General features: G+C 44.9%; 1 protein-coding gene and 2 pseudogenes across 2 annotated transcripts in view; 2 read left to right on the forward strand and 1 right to left on the reverse strand.

Moving 5' to 3' along the window:
* The first annotated feature begins 1,357 nt into the window (after nt 1–1,357).
* Nucleotides 1,358–2,290, forward strand: LOC149747552 (large ribosomal subunit protein eL38 pseudogene; annotated as a pseudogene).
* Nucleotides 2,291–11,787: 9,497 nt separating this feature from the next.
* VSIG10 (V-set and immunoglobulin domain containing 10) overlaps nt 11,788–19,539 on the forward strand; it is a 37,642-nt gene continuing 29,890 nt past the window's right edge. Inside the window, exons 1-2 of one of the 2 annotated variants that reach the window (XM_022598029.3) lie at nt 11,788–12,179; nt 19,252–19,533. In XM_022598029.3, the coding sequence (XP_022453737.1) occupies nt 12,101–12,179; nt 19,252–19,533 (361 nt within the window). In that variant the 5' untranslated portion in view covers nt 11,788–12,100. The remainder of the gene's footprint in view (nt 12,180–19,251; nt 19,534–19,539) is intronic. The other variant, XM_022598031.3, reaches the window with a different exon arrangement.
* Nucleotides 14,819–16,961, reverse strand: LOC149747553 (small ribosomal subunit protein eS27-like pseudogene; annotated as a pseudogene).

The raw sequence follows: 19,539 nt of genomic DNA on the forward strand, positions 1-19,539 counted from the left end.
GGATTAACTGGATTATGATGAATCCACACTATGGAATCATCATAACTATGGAATACTGGGTAATCTTTAAAAAGCATTAGCTGAACTTAAATGTAGTGACAGGAAGCCAGACACAGAAGGCCATATATTATATGATTCCACTTATACGAAATATCCACAATAGGCAATTCCATAGAGACAAAAAGTAGATCAGTGGTTGCCAGGAGCTGGGAGGTGTGAGGAAGGGAAATGGGAAGTGACTGCCAGTGGGTATGGGGTTTCTTTTTGAGGTGATGAGAATGATCTGGAATTAGTGGTGATGGCTGCACAAACTTGTGAATGTACAAACACCCACTGAACTGTACACTTTATTTAAAAGGGTAAAAAAACAAAAAAAAGCAAGTTGCTTACAAATATATTGTGTGTGATCTCATCTATGCTTTTAAAAAAATCTGTATGTTTACATGCTGTATATAATTCATGTGTATGTAAACACACAACTGGAAGGATAAACAACAGTTAACTGTGGGTTTTTTTAGGGAGAAATAAAGAACTTAAGAAGATTTGCTACAGGGACTTTTGCTTCCCACAGGTGGACTGAATTATTTTAAATTATATTTTTACAAATTTTCCTTTTAAGACAATTAAAATATTTCTGCTTAATTGACAAGCAGGAAGAGTTTTAAAAAACGGGAAACTAGAGTAAGCCAAATAATTAGTATGGTCCTGTTGATTATTTGATATAAAAAAATGTAGATAAAAATTATAATTTTTATAATTGTAATTGTAAAATATTATGAATTATATTATAATTTATATATTGGATTGGCCAAAAAGTTCGTTCGGGTTTTTGGTAAGATGTTATGGAAGAACCCGAACGAACTTTTTGGCCAATCCAATAATTATAATGTTATATTTTATAATTCTATTTTATTGATATTATCTTTTATATAATTATAATATTATAATAAATTATAAAATAATAATATACATATTCTGCATGTCCCAAATGACATAATGATATTTATTCAGCTTTCTTCTTTGTCAGGTTCCACGCTAAGCCTCTCATAATGGCTTTCTCTCATATAATCTACTCAGCATATCCTAAGGTAAGGGCTATAGTTATCATTCCCATCGTTGCCATTTACAACAGAGGAAATAGGCTCAGAGAGATCTCATAGGGAAGCTTAGTAGCAGTGGGCTATAGATATAATTTTTTTTTTTTTTTTGGCTGCACGGCTTGTGGGATCTTAGTACCCTGACCAGGGATTGAACCCGTGCCCTTGGCAGTGAAAGCACGGAGTCTTAACCACTGGACCACCAGGGAATTCCTGAGATATAAATCTGAGTTTGTTTGATACCAGAACCCAAGGTCTTATCCTGCAGCTGGTTAGAAAAGATTGGAATGCAGGCTGGGAAACAGAGAGCATAAGAAAGTGAAGAAGTGGCAGTGAGTGGCTCTCAGGCTGTATGTGGGGAATGGGGGGTCATCCGTGGTAATCCAGGCTGGGTGACATCTGGGGACCCCGGGCCTGGATGGAAGGTGCCAGCCAGGCTCTCCATGTCTCATCGCCATGGCTCACAAAATTGAGGAAATCAAGGACTTTCTGCTTACAGCCAGGTGAAAGGATGCCAAGTCTGTCAAGATCAAGAAAAATAAGGATAATGTGAAGTTTAAAGTTTGATGCAGCAGATACCTTTACACCTTGGTCATCACAGACAAAGAGAAGGCAGAGAAGCTGAAGCAGTTCCTGCCCCCAGCTTTGGCAGTGAAGAAGCTGAAATGAACCATGCATGCTGATTTGAACTGTACTGAGATTTTAAAAATTAAAAAAGAGAAGAAAGAAAGTGAAAAAGTCACTAAGGAGATAAATATTGAGGACAAGAGCAGTGAAACTTACCTGTGACTTTATATAAACTTAGATGAAGATGCCCATTTAAAGATGGTCCCCAAAAGACAGGCTGTACCCTGAAGCAGGGAAGATAAACAACTCCTGGGGAGGCCAGATCTCCCTTGGAAGGGGAGAAACTGAACTGATTGTCAAGAAGATAGTTTTGGGCAAACAAGAACCATCTTCAAGATTCTAGAGTTTTGTGAGCAAGAGATGCCAAAATAAATCCTCTCGTGAGTGCTACGTTCAGTGTCGCCGTTCGTTTCTGTTGGGGCCAACACTCTATTTGTTCACTTATCATTTACTGAATGTCTGTCTACCAAGCCCTGTGCTAGACTCTGAAGACAGAGACCTGGATGAAACATTGTCCATACCTTCAGAGAGATTCCAGGCTGGAGCAGGAAGACAGACATGTAAAGTGATTCTTACAATTCAGAGTGGCAAGGGTTCTGATATAAATTTCCACAGGGTGCTACAGGAATACAGGAGAAGGGTACCTGTCCCTGCTGTGTACACCAAGGAAGACTTCTTGGAAGAGGTGACCACTTGAGCCCAAAGAATTTGTGGGAATTAGCCAGGTGAAGGAGGGAGTAAAGGGCATCCCTGGTAGTGGAAAGAGCAAGAACATGGGTGGGGGACATGGGGGTGTAGAAACACCACGGCTTGATTGAAACAGTCATTGTCAGACATTGCTGGAGCTACAGGGACGAGTGTGGGCTCCATGAGGGCAAAGCCCACTCTTTGTTCTGTTCCCCATTGTTACTGCAGTATCCAGCATGGTGCCTGGCACACAGTAAAGGTCAGAACTCCAGTAAGGAGTGTGGGAACAGAGGGGAGGAGATGGACTCCAGGGCTGGAGTGTGTGAGTGACTGAAGGGTGTATATGTCTGAAAGGACTTTGGCAATGAACAAATGTGCTGAAAAGTGAAATTTCACATTCCTTGGGGTTTTGCCTTTTGGGAGTTTCCTATTTGTAAAAATACAGATTCATTGCTATTTGGCATTGGAATTGTACAACAAAGAATGTTGCTCACCACCCGTTTCTACAAGGATTAAGTCATTAGCCACTGCAGTGATTGACCGACAGTGCACCCTGACAGGAATTCAGGATGAAAACCAGGATGGGGCACTCTGTACTTTAGAAAACAGGCCCCTTACATAGTTAGGGTGTATATTCCAGGAGGAATTTTAATGAACCCAGATTCTTGCATCTTCCCATACATAGTAAAGCACTAAAATCATGAACTGAGATACCTGTTACTTGTGACGAGCAGTAACCGTTTACCGAGATGTATGCTTGACTGCACGTATTCCCTCACCAGAATCATATGTATACTGGCCTCTCCCTCTACGTCTTTGAAGCAGTTCCTCAGAGTTACTTAGAGACTCTTTCCCAGGCTATTGTCCTCAATAAGGTCCCTGAATAAAACTGAAACACACAGTTCATGTTGTGCGTTTTCTTATTTCCATCGACAGAATGGTCAGAAATACATGCTGAGAAGAAAAAGGAGGTCTAGGGTAGTAAAACCTAAAAGTAACTTACTTATCCAGGAATCTAACCTTCCATCTCCTTCCTATTTCCACAAATACCCTATATCTTCTGAAGGCGCCCACCTGGAACCCCTGCCTCTCCAGAACCCAGCTGAGAATCAAGGCTGCCAAGCCCCAAAAAAAAGGTCATAGAGTCCACAGCGGAGCAGGTAATTTTCTCATTTAGTGTCTCTGTATTCTTATTTTACCCAGAGTTCTAATAAGTTTAGTCATCTGGGTTCCAAGGTAGAGAATGTATAAAGCAGCAAATTGACAGGAGCAAGAAGCACAGTTACGTTCGTAGTTACCGATTGCTGGACATCTACTGCCTGCAGGGTACTTTACTGGCGCATGCCTCATCAAATCCACTCAATGACCCCCAGAAACGGAGGCTCCAAGAGGGGTAAATAACTTACCTAAGGACACATGGAAACGTAAGCAAACCTGGCAGATAGGAGGAACCAAACCCGTGCTCAGTACCTAACCCTCAGGAGGAATTAAAGAAACAGCAGTCTGGGGCCATTTTGTGTGTGAGATAAGCCCTTCTGGTTCCCACAGATAGCAATGTTCAGACACAAAGGGTCATTCCTGGAATCGTCATGAGAAAAGATTGCATTGTGTCCACTGCGCTCTGTTCAGAGTCAGGGAACTATGTGCTACATTTCAGAAATATCAGATAACTGGGTGAGCTCTGGCTTTGTCCATGAGCTGCGACCTTGAGCACACTGCCGCTTTTCCTCCTCTGATGGTGAGGGTTATTGTTTGAACCAACAATCTCTGAAATTCTTTGAGTTCCAGGCAGCTTGGACCAACTCCTATCTCTTGGAAGACCTTGGCTGTGGAACCCAGGGTCCATTCAGGACTGAGAGCGCCACCTGGTGATTCAACCTTGTAAGTGAGATTTTTCACTTCCTCCTGTGCCCAGCCAACCCAGTCGACAATTCCAGTTTAGACCTGCAGGATGGTTTTTTCCCCCTAACTCCTTGAAATTGCTTTTAAAATGTTGTGAATATGTGCATTATCCTGGGAAGAGGGTACATAGATTTTCATCACAAGTTTCTTGATCCTCCCTTTCCCCAGTCCAAGTTTTTACTTCTGTCAGTAAATGTGAGGCCCAGAGCAGAAGTGATTCATTCTATAAACATGGGCTGGAGGCTGTGACTTTGTTTGGAAAGTTATTTTACCTCTCTGAACCTCAGCTTCCTCATTTGTAAAATGTCGATAAGATTTGTACCTCCTTCTGAAGTTTGCTCAAAGAATAGGAGGAGAACTTCCATAGAAAGTGTGCCTGGCAAGAGCATTATTATATATTATAAGGAAATTTTCTCAAAATCTTGCAAGAAGTCAGCCATTGGCTAGAAAAGCCAGGATGCAAGTAGGTACTGTGCCTCTGCCAGTTTAGCAGAGACAGGGAATTCTAGACAGGGAATGAAAAAATCTTAGAGTGGAATTAAGTTTAATGCACTTGTCTTTGAGAAATGGGATGGAACTTTTGCAAGGTGGGAGAAAGAATTGAAGCGAACAAAGATCAGATTCTGGGACCCTAAGAGGTTGGGAATTCCTGGCTACACAGCCGAAGGAGTTTGACTGAAATCTTTGGAAAAAGAAAAAATAATGGCATAAAACGCTACCTGACCACGTTCCAGGCCAGTGCCTTGGCATACTGAGAGCCCAATCAAAGTAAAGAGAGGCAGGCTTTTGTAAAATGCCAGCATCTGCTCATAGTAGAGCATCAAAGGAAGCAAGAACAATCTTTTCTCCAGAAGACGTGAGTGGAATGATGGTTAAGGCAGAGAGGAAACTAGAAAAGAAGTGCCCCAAGTTCTCTGAGTCCCTTAGTGGCTTAAATATCTATTGAATGTCCATCAAGTGATGAATGGATAAACACTATGTGTTATCTCCATACACTGGAATATAATTCCGCCATAAAAAGAAAGGAAATACTGATACCTGTTACAACATGGATGAACACATTATGCTAATTGAAAACTTTATGCTAAGTGAAAGCAGCCAGCCACAACACACAGTGTTTGGTTTCATTTACATGAAATGTCCAGAATAGGCAAATCCGTAGAGACAGAAAGCAGATGAGTGGTTGCCAGGGGTTGGGTGTGGCGGGTGGAAGGAATTGAGAGTAATAGCTAAAGGGTAAGGGATTTCTTTTGGGGGTAAAACAAGTCTAAAATTGATTGTGGTGATGGCTGACAACCCTGTGACTATACTAAACACCATTGAGTTGTAGACTTTAAATGGGAGAATGAAAGTGTGTTATGTGAAACATACTTCAACAGTGATGTTGAAAAAAACTCTCATTGAACGCCACACATCTGGGTAATCACAATAGATGGATCCTCTATCATTACATAAACTTTGAAAACAAGTGTTAACGGGTATGTAATATTCCAACGGGTGCATATTAGGTAACCAGCAAAGACTGTAGTCTCCAGAAGTTGGTGAGACTGGTTGTCCCTGGGGAAGAGGACTGAGGCCTGGGGGAGGTGGACAGATGGCTCACTTTCAAGATATAATTGCATTACAAAAGTGCTTGGATTTTGTTTGTTTGATTTAACTTTTTATTCACAAACACCAATGAAGTATCTATGTTCTCTGTCCCATTTATATATCATTTTTCCCCTCATTGTTTTGTCACTTTCCCATTTTTTTCTACTTTAAAAAAATTTGTGGTAAAATACACATAACATAAAATTTACGTCTTGGGAGTCCTGTGGTGGCCTAGTGGTTAGGATTCCGTGTTTTCACTGCCATGGCCCAGGTTCAATCCCTGGTCGGGGAACTGCAAGCCGCGTGGCGTGGCCAAAATAAAAAAATAAAATAAAATTTACCGTCTTAACCTTTTTTTTTTTTTAACCTTTTTAAGTGTATGGTTCAGTGACATTAGGCACATTCACATTGTTGTGGCACCATCACCACCGTCCATCTCCAGAACTTTTCCTCTTGCAAAATGGAAACGACAGATAAATTAAACATCTCCCCATTTCTCTACCCACTCCTCACCCCCTCTACTTTCTGTCTCCAGGAACTTGATTGCACTAGGTACGTCTCAAACAAGTGGTGTCATACAGTATCTGTTCTTTTGTGACTACTTTATTTCACTTAGCACAATGTCTGCAAGTTTCATCTGGACTTTTTTTTAAACCATTAGCATTTTATTAGTTTTCCAGTTAAAAAAACTAGTTAGTTGTCAAAAACACACAATGTCTATTTTTAATATAAAGTTAAGGGAAAAAAGCAGGAATGAAAACTGTAAAATGTCATCACAACTTCATAAAAAAAAAAGAAAATCACACATTGGAACGCAGCAGAAAAGTTCCTGGTGATGATAGAGATTACTTTTAGATGACTTATGGTTACATTTTCTTTTCTCTCTTTGTTTTTTCATTATTCTAGACTAAGCATAACATGCTCATGTTTATAATCAGGAACACAGCAAATGCTATCTAAAAAATAGACAACTTCAGGAAAATGCTTCATCCGAGCTTTCTCAGGATACCCTGAGATTATTAAGTTCTTCTGTCCCCATGAATTCAATACCTTTGTGACTGCCAATCCACATGTCCCAATTTGGAGTTAGGAAGGTAACATTTATGTTGGCCGACAAATGCACTCAATAGGTGAGGGTGAGAGCAGAGAACAGGAGTTGTTTTGTTTTTTGTTTTTTCCTTTGGCCACGCGGCTTGCAGGATCTTAGTCCCCCGACCAAGGATTGAACCTGGGCCCCTGGCAGTGAGAGCGCAGAGTCCTAACCACTGGACTGCCAGGGAATTCCTGAGAACAGGAGTTTGATGGGAGAATGTATTCACCTGAGTCATCTGGTACAACTGGCTCCCAGCAGGTCTCCTCCTGGATAATCCTGTTGTTTCCCACCTTGGAGTCGTCTTATGGGGGGAAAGTGGTCTGTTCCAGAGGTACTGGCTCTGGAGAGCTGACTGTGCCTATAGTTCAGTAACTTCACAGTGATAACTTGTAATTGGTTGTCGTGGACATACTTACACCATGGAAATTGGCGGACACTACAATCACCCTCACTGCCACCAGCCGAGTGTCTGTGGTTCCACGTTCACCAGCACAGGCTGAGCTCCTTTCATCCTTTAGGATGAGTGAGCCATGCATCTCTTTTCAGCTGCTGGTTGCCCATTTCTCAGGGCACTGGATGATCACTTTCCTCATGCCTCAGTAAGCAGCATTTTATCTTCTGAGGGTGGATCTGCTTCCAAGTCCCGTGGTTCTTTGTCACTTGGAGACACTGAACTTCAAGCTCTTGGTCTTGAGTCCAGAGAGGAGACGCTGGGCTTTGGTCAAAAATAGATTCATTTCGCAACTCTGTATTTTTCGTTTTCCCGTCTCATCCTGCCAGCTTTGTTTTTGGCCGCACCTTGCAGGATCTTAGTTCCCAGACGGGGGATGGAACACAGGGCCCCAGCAGTGAAAGTGTGGAGTCCTAACCACTGGGCCACCAGGGAAGTCCCCCAGCCAGCTTCTTTTTGGAACTTCGCCTGATTTGGAACTTTCTTGCTACAGCACCTGCACCTCAATTCTTTTCTTCTGGGCAGAAGGCAGAGGAGAGGTGAGAGAAGGTGGTGTTTGGGGAAGGGTTAGCAGGCTTTCTTCTCCAGAGAAGAAGGCAGGTTGATTTTGTTGCCCCTGGTTTCTGAGGCACCAGCCTGTGGGTCCCCGACCCATCCAAGAAGGCATGAGTAGGATTTTGACATCCACTTCCTAGTAATGCTTTTTTTTAAAATTAATTTTTTATCGGAGTATAGTTGATTTACAATGTTGTGTTAGTTTCTGCCTGTACAGCAAAGTGAATCAGGTATACGTACATATACATATATCCACTCTCTTCTAGACTCCATTCTCATATAGGTCATTACAGAGCACTGAATAGAGTTCTCTGTGCTATACAGTAGGTTTCCATCATCTTTTATATATAGTAGTGTGTATATGTCAATCCCAATCTCCCTTTTTATTCCCCCTCCATAGTTCTAGTTCTATAGTTTTATAGCACACGGTAGGCATCCCACTAGACAGACCTCTCAGTAATTCTTCAAGTGAGGGGTCCAGAGCTGGACCTGAGGGGCCAGGCTGCTATCTGAGCTGTTCCCAACTGGCCCGCCCTTTCTGAGCCCCCAGGAGAGGTTGAACGAGAAGCACGTTGTTGCTAAGAAACCTTTCAGCATTACCTCTAGGGAGGGGACTTGGCAAGAGGAGTAGTGGGGCAGAAATAATAGGTGGCTGGATGGCTTCAAAGACCCAGGCTGCAGGAGCGCTGGCTCTGGAGTCAGGCAGGAGCCCCACCCCATTCCTCCCGCCAAGACTGATCAAGATGACACCGCCTCATGGGACTTCCCTGGCGGTCCAGTGGTTAAGACTCTGTGCTCCCAATGCAGGGAGCACGGGTTCGATCCCTGGTCGGGGAACTAAGGTCCTGCATGCTGCACAGGCATGGCCAAAAGAAAAAAAAAAAAGATGACACCCCCTCAGACCTGGGTTCAAATCCAGCCTCCCCCATTTACTTGAGATGTAAATTGGCCGCTCTGAGCCATATGTCAGTTGGGAAGGGTAATGAATGAATGGATACAAAGCACCTAAAATAGAGTAAGTTTTTTCAATTCTTGGGAGGCGAAAATGAAACAAAACAAAAACAGCCATGTGTAGCAGCCTGAGCTGAGAGGTGTTTGAGCCTCATGTTTAATATCTGATTGCAGGATTTAGGAGTCCTGCCAGGTTCTGTTGGTGCGCATCTCAAATGACAGACCCCAAAGCGATGCTTTAAAGACCTTTGAGTCCCTTACTTTATCTTCACGGCCATCCCATGAGGTAAACATTGACTATAAGGTGCAGATAGGTGAAACTAGGGCTTTGAAAGACCCCTACCTTGCTAGAGACCCTACAGTGAACCCCCAACTCACCCCCAATGTCACTGTTCTAGGTAGGGCATTTTCCACTGTCCAGAGTGGCCTGAAACACAACTGGATGTTACGGCAGGGCACTTCCTAACAAGTCCTGTCTGAGTCAGCAACAGCCTTCCCCAAACCAGAGAGAGTGGGTGCTTCCTGGGCCAGCTCTGTCCCACACTGAGTGGTCTGGAGGCTTCCTTTGAGCCCTGCTCAGGGAAATGCCCATGTCTGCTGGTCTGGTGACATCCAAAACATCCAGGCTATAAAGAAAAAAATATTGCCTGCCATTCCAGTTCTACAAGGATCAAGCCGCTAGCCACTGCAGTGGCCCACAACAGTGCAACCTCCGGGGAATTCAGGATGGAGAAAAACAAGAAACATTCTGTGCTTTGGATATACAGGCCCCTAAATGGTTAAGATGCATATCTAAGGAAAAATTTCAAATGACCCCAAATTCTTGCATTTTTCCATACATAGAAAAATGCTAAAATCATTAACTTAAGATGTCTGTTCTTTGTTGTTATCAGTAATCTTTTGATGCTTGACTACATGTTTTTCCCAGCGAAAAAGATCATATACATCCTGGATTGTACCTTACCTCTTCGAGTGGTTCCTCAGAGCTACCTGAGAGACTGTCTCTGGGGCTGTGGTCCTCAGTAAGGTCTCGAAATACAACTTAACTCACAACTTTTACCTTGCACATTTTTCTTTCAAGTAGACAAGACCATGGCAGCCTTTGTGTAAGTGACAAGATTGGAACTTGGTTTGGCAGGAATTGGAGTCAGACAGACATGGGTTCCAGACCTGGCTTTACCACCAACCGGCTTTGTGACCTGGAGCTTAACTTCCTAGCTGTGGGTTTCTCACTTGTAAAATGGGATTGAATGATTCTTTAGGTCCAAGGGTTGGAGGGAGGGCCCAGTGAGATTAAGTTTCTAAAACTGCTTTAGAAAAAGGCCCCAGCTATGCAAATGTGAGGTGCTCTAATCACTGTTGTAAAATATCTTGTGGGAGGTTGATCCTTGTAGGAGTGGAGAACTGGTCAAGAGACTGTCCGTTTGGTTCAGCAAATATACCAGGAGGGTGTGCTCTGAGCAAGTCCCCCTGTGAGGCACCAGTAGGGTCACAGAAAATTCCAGACCCTCAGCTGAAAACTTGCCACTTATTAATTTTACTTATATCTTGTTAACTTCAGGTGAGGATGTGAGGTGTTTGTCAGGAAAGCTTGAGCAGCTTCAATATCAAAACCAATCAACTTTCATTGATCTATTTAACAAATATATATTGGGTGGTAACCGAGGTGCCGGGCACGGGGAAGACAGGACAGTGCGTCCTGGACATACTTTACTTTCCATCACCAAGTAAAAGATGAAAAACAGAAACAAAAGGGGGAGAGGAAGGAGGAAAACTTTGAGGAGCTGGCTGAAGAGGTAAAATCATTGAGCAGAAGAGGAAAAAAAGGAAGTGTGCAGCATCATGGCTCAGTTCATGGGTGAAACATACACTTTTAGTGGTTTCAAGAGGATTTCCTCATGGAAAACGTATTTCAGTAAGGGGCCTTTGGGCAACAGATCGAATGATTTTCTTAATAGCATTGTTTGTTTTTTCCCCAACATTTTATGATGAGATGAGGGGGAAATGTTCAAACATAGAAAAATCCAAAGAAGGGGAACACTCACATATCCACTTCCTAGAGTCTACAGTTAATATTTCACTCTATTAGTTGCAGTTTTGTTTTTTTCAAGAGGAAGTTTCTGGTAGGGCTGTTTCAAGGATCAGCTCTTCCTGAGTATATCATAACCGTGTTTTCCCTAGGACAGAAGGCTGGGATGGGGGTGTGGCAGGAAGAGGGGGATTTTAGGCTGGGAATGAAGTTCTCTGGGAGCCAGACTGGATGGGGGTGGGGGAACTAAAAAGGAAAAACAAAAAAGCTCCCGGAACCCAGTTCCGCTGCCCTGACTCTTACTGTGTGGTCTCAGCCAGTTAACCGGAGGACCAGAGTCTCGTGGCTGCTCTTGGCTGGAAGGTCTAAGGGATCATCTTTCTCCTGCTCTAGACTTGCCTTCCTTCTGCAAAGGGTAGAGAAAGGCAGCGATGGCGGCCCTGGCGTCCGCCCGGGGCACAGGAAAACACCTAAGAATCCCTAGAACAGCTAAGCCGAGGGGACCCTGAATTCTGCCCCTTGGCAGCCGACCCCTCCGGCTCGCGACGCTCCTCCGGGTGCCGCAGCCGGAGCGCCCGGGAGGTAGCAGCCGGCGGGCCGGGGCGAGGGTGCCGTCCTGCAACAGCCGCAGGCCTTTGCCCGGCCCAGCCCGGCTGAGTGGGCTCGGGCAGGGACCAGCTTCTGTGCTCCTCCCCAGGCCTGCCCCGACCCGGCTCGGCGCGCCCCGGCGTGCGCCCTTTGCGTAAAGCCCTCCTCCCGGGCCAAGGTAGAGGAAGTTGGGCTCCCGCCTGGATGGGCGGGAGGGAGCCCAGCTCCTGTTGTTTTCCGCCAGCGGGAGTGGGTGGCGGGCGCAGGGGGCGGGGTGCGCCCTCCCACCCCGGGCCGGGCGCTCGGGAGAGAGAATCGCTCTCGGAGCCCAGAGCAGCTCCCAGCCTGTGACATCGGGCTCACCCCAAGCATCCTTCCTGGAGGTTGCGGAAAGTGGAGTTACTCTGTCGTTCCGAGGACCTGGGAGGAGCACTCAGTACCACCCCAGGGGCCGGAGTCCTTGGGGGCGCACACCCAGCCAAGCCGGAGCCTGCGTTTCCCGAGGGGCCCCTGCCCGCATCTGGGGCGAGATGGCCGCAGGCGTCCGGGCGTCCGAGCCCCGGGTCCTCGTCTGCCTCGGGGCGCTACTGGCCCGCTGGGTCGCCGCAGGTAAGGGGCTGCGATCTGGAGGGAAAAGTTGAGTTTTGCCAGTCAACGGCGGGGAGGGAGAGCCGGAGAGTCGAGTTCCCTACGACTCTGCCGGATCCAGTTGTGCCGCGGCCCCGAAGTCGCCCCGGGAGGATCTTGAGTTTCCTGCTTGCAGCTTGGCTTTTTGCAGGAAGGAATTTTCCTGGACTCTTGATAGAAGGCGAGACATCCCCACCCTTGGAGTGGGCAGCCGGCGAGGCTCGAGGGGCCTGCGGAGAGGTGATGGGAAAATTGGGGAAATCGAAGATGGGAGTTTTGAAGATGGGAAAATTGAAGAAGCGTAAAATATTTATTTTTATTTTTTTTTAAGCGTCGGATGTAAATTCGCGTTCTGGTTTTACGTGCTGCGATGGTTCTCAATCTCGAGGCTCCTTTATTTTCCTCTCCTCCCTCTGCCCAAGGTTGAGCTTGCACCTGTAACCTGTGGATTTCCCTACACATTCCTGCAAGCCGACCTGTGTGGACTGTCGCAAAGTTGTGCTTTTCTCCTTCACTTAAATAACAAAACAAAACAAAACTTTTACTTTGAAATAATTTCAGACTTACAGAAAACTTCCCCTACACTTGACATCGCCTCTTACACTTGACATGATTGGCGAAAGGTCTTAAATGGTTCATCTCTGCTCTGCCTTGTAACGATAAGGAATAGAGGGTTGCTTAGAAAAACATATAGAATTTTAAAAAGATTGAAAAATTACTTTTGAATTTAATTCACCAGCGAATGCATGTGAGAGGACTCGGGTTCAGGGAAAGGAGATGCAGTTTCCCAGAATACTTGCAGAGTCCTATTTTCAGGGTTACCCAGTCCAGCACACCCAGCTGATCTCTTGTAGGTTCCTAGAGGAATTGCCCGCCCTACCCCGAGCTTCCTAGCAGCAAGTGCCAAAACTTCCTAATTGTGAGGCTCTCCCATGTTTTTATTTTGCTTTGTTTTTAGCAATTATTTAAAAATAGTAAAATTTCTCATGAGCTAGATTTCTCGTTTAAATGGAAAACTCTGAGGATCTGGCAGCACATGGCCTGCTTTCCCATGTGGAACTGAGCAGTGGTTACCCATTTTCATCTAGGGCAGGTGACTGCAAATTGGTTCCCCCTCTCCCTGCTGCAGTACTTACCCCTGGCCCACTACAGCCATGGACATGACCTGCTGGCCCCTCCAGGCATATACTTAGTGGTCACTGTGCTGTGAGGAGGAGAAGCGGACACACGGCCTCCAACTGGCCGACCCTGAAAGTTAAAGGTGATTGTGTATTCCCTTTTCCCCAGCTGTGTGCAGCGTTTACCGCACTGTGAATATCAAGGGCCTCGGGACATCAGAACCCTGAGCTGAAATCTGTACTGGAATGAACTGGCTGCAGCTCACCTCACAGGGAGGCTTCCTCCACTGCTATGCCCAGTTATTTTGATGCCCAGGCCAAGTTCACCTTTGTGTACAGTGCCAGGAGTCTTGCCTCGCTTGATGTATTTTTGGTTTTTTATTTTATATTTTATTTTTTTAACTTTTATATTTTTTATTAATTTTTATTAGAGTATAGTTGCTTTACAATGTTGTGTTAGTTTCTGCTGTACAGCAAAGTGAATCAGCTATAAGTATACATGTATCCACTCTTTTTTAGATTTCCTTCCCATTTAGGTCACCACAGATCATTGAGTAGAGATCCCTGTACTATAACTTTGTATTTTTTTTCTTTGTTTTTCAAGTCGGAAGTTGTCTGGGGGGAAAATATTGTCTTTCTCCTGTCACTTAACTCTGGACAATGTTCATGCCCCCCACTGTCACCTCAGGTTGTAAACCTGGGGTCATTCCTGGGGAAGGGTTGGTAGGAAAAAAAAATAAATGTTTGGGTACAATGTCAACTCTGTAAATGATAATATGAAGGCAGCGCTGGGAAATGGTTGTTTCTGTTGCCCCTTCCTTTGGTCCGTATTCTGAATTTAAGGTTGGGGGACCTTCGGGGACCCTCTGGACACCTGGTGGACGACTTCTAGTAACACAAACTGTTACTGTGTCTTTTTGTCTCACCCTTCTGGTTGGGAGACCAGAGTAAATTCCTGTGACCTGGAGCATTGAAGACCTGAATAGCAGTCCCAGCTCTCATAATGGCTTGTGTGGGACCTTAAGTAAATCACTTAATCTTTCTGAACCTCAATTTTCTCAACTGTAAAATGAGGGGGTTTAGGATGATCAATCATGGAACTAGTGCACCCTCAGGGACCGCTCATTCCTTGTCCATGTCAGACATCACTAATTGATGACTGTAATTCTTCTCCACTGAGCCCTGACTCGGCCTGCCCTCACCTTTAACCCAGCCCTCAGGACTGAAGGATCTCTAAGGTCACTTTCAGTGGTTAAAAAGAATGGAGTGAGCAAAGCCAGGAGAAGTGAAATGCCTTAAAATGGTGTATTTTGTGGTTATGTCATTCTACTCCTTGGAGGAGAAGACAATGTTAGCTCAAGTTCCAAGACTAAAGTTTCGCCAGGGCTTTTGCCAAGGAGCCAGGGAAGGGGCAGGTCTGCAGATCTCGTGAACACACGTTGCATCTGTAATTCTCCCGTACTTCTCTCCTCAGTGGGTATTGCCACTGAGAACTTGGGTCCCCAGGCCTAATTGTTTAAAAATAATTCTCACTTGCTTTTTAAAGTGATTGTTCAGAAGCGTTTCTTGCTGTTTCAGAATCTCTAGCATTAGGTGACATTTTCTGCCTTCCAGCAAGTGGCTTAGAATTTTTTTTTTTCCATCTTGCCCTGGCTTTGGGGAATGGTGTGGCCAAAATGGGGAAAAAGTCACAACGTCCTGTGGCTCCAGGCTGACTGATCTTTCAGAGGGATCCCCTTCTAACCAGACAAAAGGCCAAATACAGATAACTGTTACTCTTTCTTTTATGAAAGGGAAGGTATTCCAAAGGCAGGTAGCAGTTAATTTTTTTATAACAACCTAATTGAGATATAATTTACATACCATACACTTCACCCTTTTAAACTGTACAATTCAGTGGTGTTTAGTATATTCACAAGATTATGTAACCATTACCACTAATTCCAGAACACTAATTCATCACTGCAAAGAGAAGCCCACTACTTAAATATTAACAGTCACTCGTCACTACCCGCCCCCATCCCCAGACAAGCCACTTCCCCAGCTCTAGACAATAGCTAATCTACTTTCTATCTCCATAGATTTGCCTATTTGGACATTTCATATAAGTGGAATCACACAATATGTTGTCTTTTATGACTGCCTTCTTTCACTTAGAATAGTGCTTTCAAGATTCATCCATGCTGTAGCATTCGGCCTTTTTATAGCCTAATAATATTCCCGTTGTATGGATATACCACATTTTATTTATCCATTCATCAGTTGATGGGCATTTGGGTTGTTTCCACCTTTTGGCTGTTATGAGTAACTGTGAGCATGCATGTACAAGTTTTTGTGTAGATATGTTTTCATTCCTCTTGGATATACACCTAGAAGCGGAATTGCTGAGTCATATGATAATTTTAACCTTGTGAGGAAATGCCAAACTCTTTACCAGTGTAGCTGCACCATTTAAAAATCCTATTAACAATGTATAATGGTTCCAGTTTCTCCACATCTTTGTCAACACTTGTTATTGTCATTGATTTTAGCCATTCTAGTGGGTGTGAAGTGTTAGGTATCTTACCATGGTTTTTTTTTTTTTTTTTTTTTGCCGTACGTGGGCCCCTCACTGCCGTGGCCTCTCCCGCTGCGGAGCACAGGCTCTGGACGCACAGGCCCAGCGGCCATGGCTCATGGGCCCAGCCGCTCTGCAGCATGTGGGATCTTCCCAGACCGGGACACGAACCCGTGTCCCCTGCATCTGCAGGGGGACTCTCAACCACTGCGCCACCAGGGAAGCCCTTTACTGTGGTTTTGATTTGCCTTTCTCTAGTGACTAATGATGAGCATCTTTTCATGTGCGTATTGACCTTTTGTCTATCTTTTAGAGAAATGTCTATTCAAATCCTTTGCCCATTTTTAAAATGTATTATTTGTCTTCTTATTGTTGAGTTGTGAGAGTTCTTTATATATTCTGGATACAAATCCCTTCTCAGATGTGATTTGCAAATATTTTCTGCCAGTCTGTGGGTTATCTTTTCACTTTTTTTTTTTTTGTATCCAAACTGTGTTTATTGGGATGGTTTCCCATTCATCTTGATTCAGGGTGCTTTTCTTTTTTTTTAATTAATTAATTTATTTTTAACATCTTTATTGGAGTATAATTGCTTTACAATGGTGTGTTAGTTTCTGCTTTATAACAAAGTGAATCAGCTATACATATACATATATCCCTATATCTCCTCCCTCAGGGCGCTTTTAATACTGCTTCCGTCTAAAGGAGCATCCTTCTGTAAGCCTTGCTTTTCCTCCTGTAGGCTGGCAGAGGACAGTGGAGCAGCCAACACACAAAACTACTGTCTGTGCATCTGGCTAAAGATGGTGGTGATTTTATAGCATCCTGGACATTTCACGTCCATGAAATAGGAACTGGGGCTCTGCACCAGGCGCTTCTTCTTGTGTTTCTTCTTCTCCTCTTCCAGAGAGGGATGAAGGAGATCCTTTGCGAGAAGCATTTTTTCATGGGTAGATCGTCACCGCTGGAAAGGTCTTTTCACTTTCTTGGTGGTGTCCTTTGCAGCACAAAAGTTTTAATTTTGATGAAGTCCAGTTGATCTATTTTTCTTTTGTCACTTTACTTTTGGTATCATATCTAAGAAAACATCGCTTAACCCAAAATCACAAAGATTTATTCTTTTGTTTTTTTTTTCTAAGAATTTTATAGTTTTAGCTCTTACATATAGATCTATGGTCTATTTTGAGTTAATTTTTTTTTTTTTTTTGACCTTGCCACTCGGCTTACGGGATCTTAGTTCCCTGACCAGGGACTGAACCTGGGCCATGGCAGTGAAAGCGCTGAGTCCTAACCACTGGACCGCCAGGGGACTCCTGATTTTGAGTTAATTTTTGTATATGATGTGAGGTAAGGGATCCAACTTCATTCTTTTGCATATGGAAATCTGATTGTCCCAATACCACTGTTGAAGGCAGTTTATTTTGTAATGAAATATCATCTTTCCCAAAACCCCAATATATTCACATACTTTGAAAACTTCTGATGTGGTGGGAAAAGAACTGAATGGAGAAATCTAGACTCTAGTTGCATGCTGCTCCCTTCTCATTGTAGGACTTTGGGCCAGCCCACTTCCCTTCTTTGCATCACACTTCTCTCATCTATTGAATGTGACAGCATGAGTAAGAGACCTTGTATTTGGGCACTGATTGTGGAGGGGGCTGGAAAATTGTGACACTTCTCAGCAAAACTGGCTGCATTCGCTTCTGTTTACCTGGTGGCAGTCTTATGCCAAATCAATTGCCTTAGCATCTGTCAGTCTTTTTTTTTTAATTTTTAAAAAACGTTTATTCAGCTGTGCCAGGTCTTAGTTGCAGCACACGGGATCTTTTAGTTGTGGAATGTAGTATCTAGTTCCCTGATCAGGGATCAAACCCAGGCTCCCTGCACTGGGAGCGGGAGTCTTAACTGCTGGACCACCAGGGAAGTCCCAGCATTTGTCAGTCTTGAATGAGCATCAGAATCACCTGGAGGGCTTGTTAAAGTGCAAAGTTCTACCTTCCACCCCACACTCCTGGTTTGTTTCTGATTTAGATGTTCTGGGTGGGACCTGATAATCTGCATTTCTAACAGTGCTGCTGCTGATCTGGGCTTTTCCTTCTGCCTGGGAACCCCAGCTTCACCTTCACCTTGCTAATTCTTTCCTGTCCATCAGATCTCAGTATGGCTTCCTGGAGGAAGCTTCCTTGACAAAAACCACAGCTGGACTTAGGAGCCCCTTCTCTGAGCCACTGTTGTGTTATTTATCACACTGCATTGTAATTGCCAATTTATTGTCTGTTTTCTCCACTAGACTGTGAGATCCTGGTGGTCTCTGTTTTGCCCACCATTAGCTCCCCAGTGCCTGGCACAGAGCATGCCCCAAAGTCCTCACCGTGAGCTTGTTCTTGCCTGGAGCTGCTGAGAGGTCTTGCACTGGACTCGAGATGGAGAGAGACAGAGAGAGCAGCAGGAAAGAGGGAACAAAGCCAAAGCCCTCTTCCTTCCCCTCTTCTGGATTGCTAGGCAAATAAAACCACTGGGGTCCTGTATCAGTTATTTATTACCACAGCAATGCTGCATAACAAACAATGACAAAATGGCAATAAGTGCTTATTGCTCAAGGGTCTGGCATGGTTAGTCAGTTGGCTCTGCTGATCTTGCCTGGGCTCACTCACATGTCTGGGCGTCCACTGAGTGGCTGAAGACTGATCTAGAATGGCCACAGCTGGGAGGATTGAGACAACTGGGGACTACACCATATAATTGTCATCCTCCCCCTGGCACATAAGCTAGGCATGTCCTTCTCAGGGTGGTGGCGGAAGGTGAGAGTGAGCAAGCCCAATTACACCAGTGCTTTTTAAGCCTCTGCTTGAACCGCATTTACTAACACCCCTTTGACCAGAGCAAGTCACATGGCCCTGCCAGAGTCAGAGTGGGAGGGTGCCACAGAGTGACATTGTGAAGGGCATGGATAGTGGGGGGAGGGGGTTATTAGGGCTGTTTGCAATTGTGATTCACCACAAGTTCATTACTGTCAGGTACTGGCCAATTATCCCGACAGGGTGGGGCTCTGTGTGTTATTGCATCTCAAAAACACGTGCCTGATTTAAAAAAAATCTTAGTGCAGAGGGACTGTGCAAAAAGGGAGATCAAGAAAGGTGGGGCTTCCCTGGTGGTGCAGTGGTTGAGAGTCCGCCTGCCGGTGCAGGGGACATGGGTTCGTGCCCCGGTCCAGGGAGATCCCACATGCCGCGGAGCGGCTGGGCCCGTGAGCCATGGCCGCTGAGCCTGCGCGTCCGGAGCCTGTGCTCCGCAACGGGAGAGGCCACAACAGTGAGAGTCCCGCGTACCGCAAAAAAAAAAAAAAAAGGTGGTAACAGCCTGACCTTTCCTCACTCAGGACTGGAGGCTGTCGTCATTGGAGAAGTTCACGAGAATATCACGCTGCGCTGTGGCAACATCTTGGGACCGAGGGGCCTCATAACCTGGTACCGCAATGACTCGGAGCCTGTCTTCCTCCTGTCCTCCAATTCCAGCCTCCCGCCAGCCCAACCACGCTTCTCTCTGGTGAATGCCAGCTCCCTGCACATGGAGGCGCTGAGCCTGCAGGATGAAGGGAACTACACCTGCTGGGAGGTCCTGAACGAGACTCGGTGGTTCCAGGTGTGGCTGCAGGTGGCCAGTAAGT

This window comes from Delphinapterus leucas, chromosome 14 (assembly GCF_059928025.1).
Source record: "Delphinapterus leucas isolate spDelLeu-1000000601 "Yukka" chromosome 14, BTC_Dleu_Yukka2, whole genome shotgun sequence".
Lineage (NCBI taxonomy): Eukaryota > Metazoa > Chordata > Mammalia > Artiodactyla > Monodontidae > Delphinapterus > Delphinapterus leucas.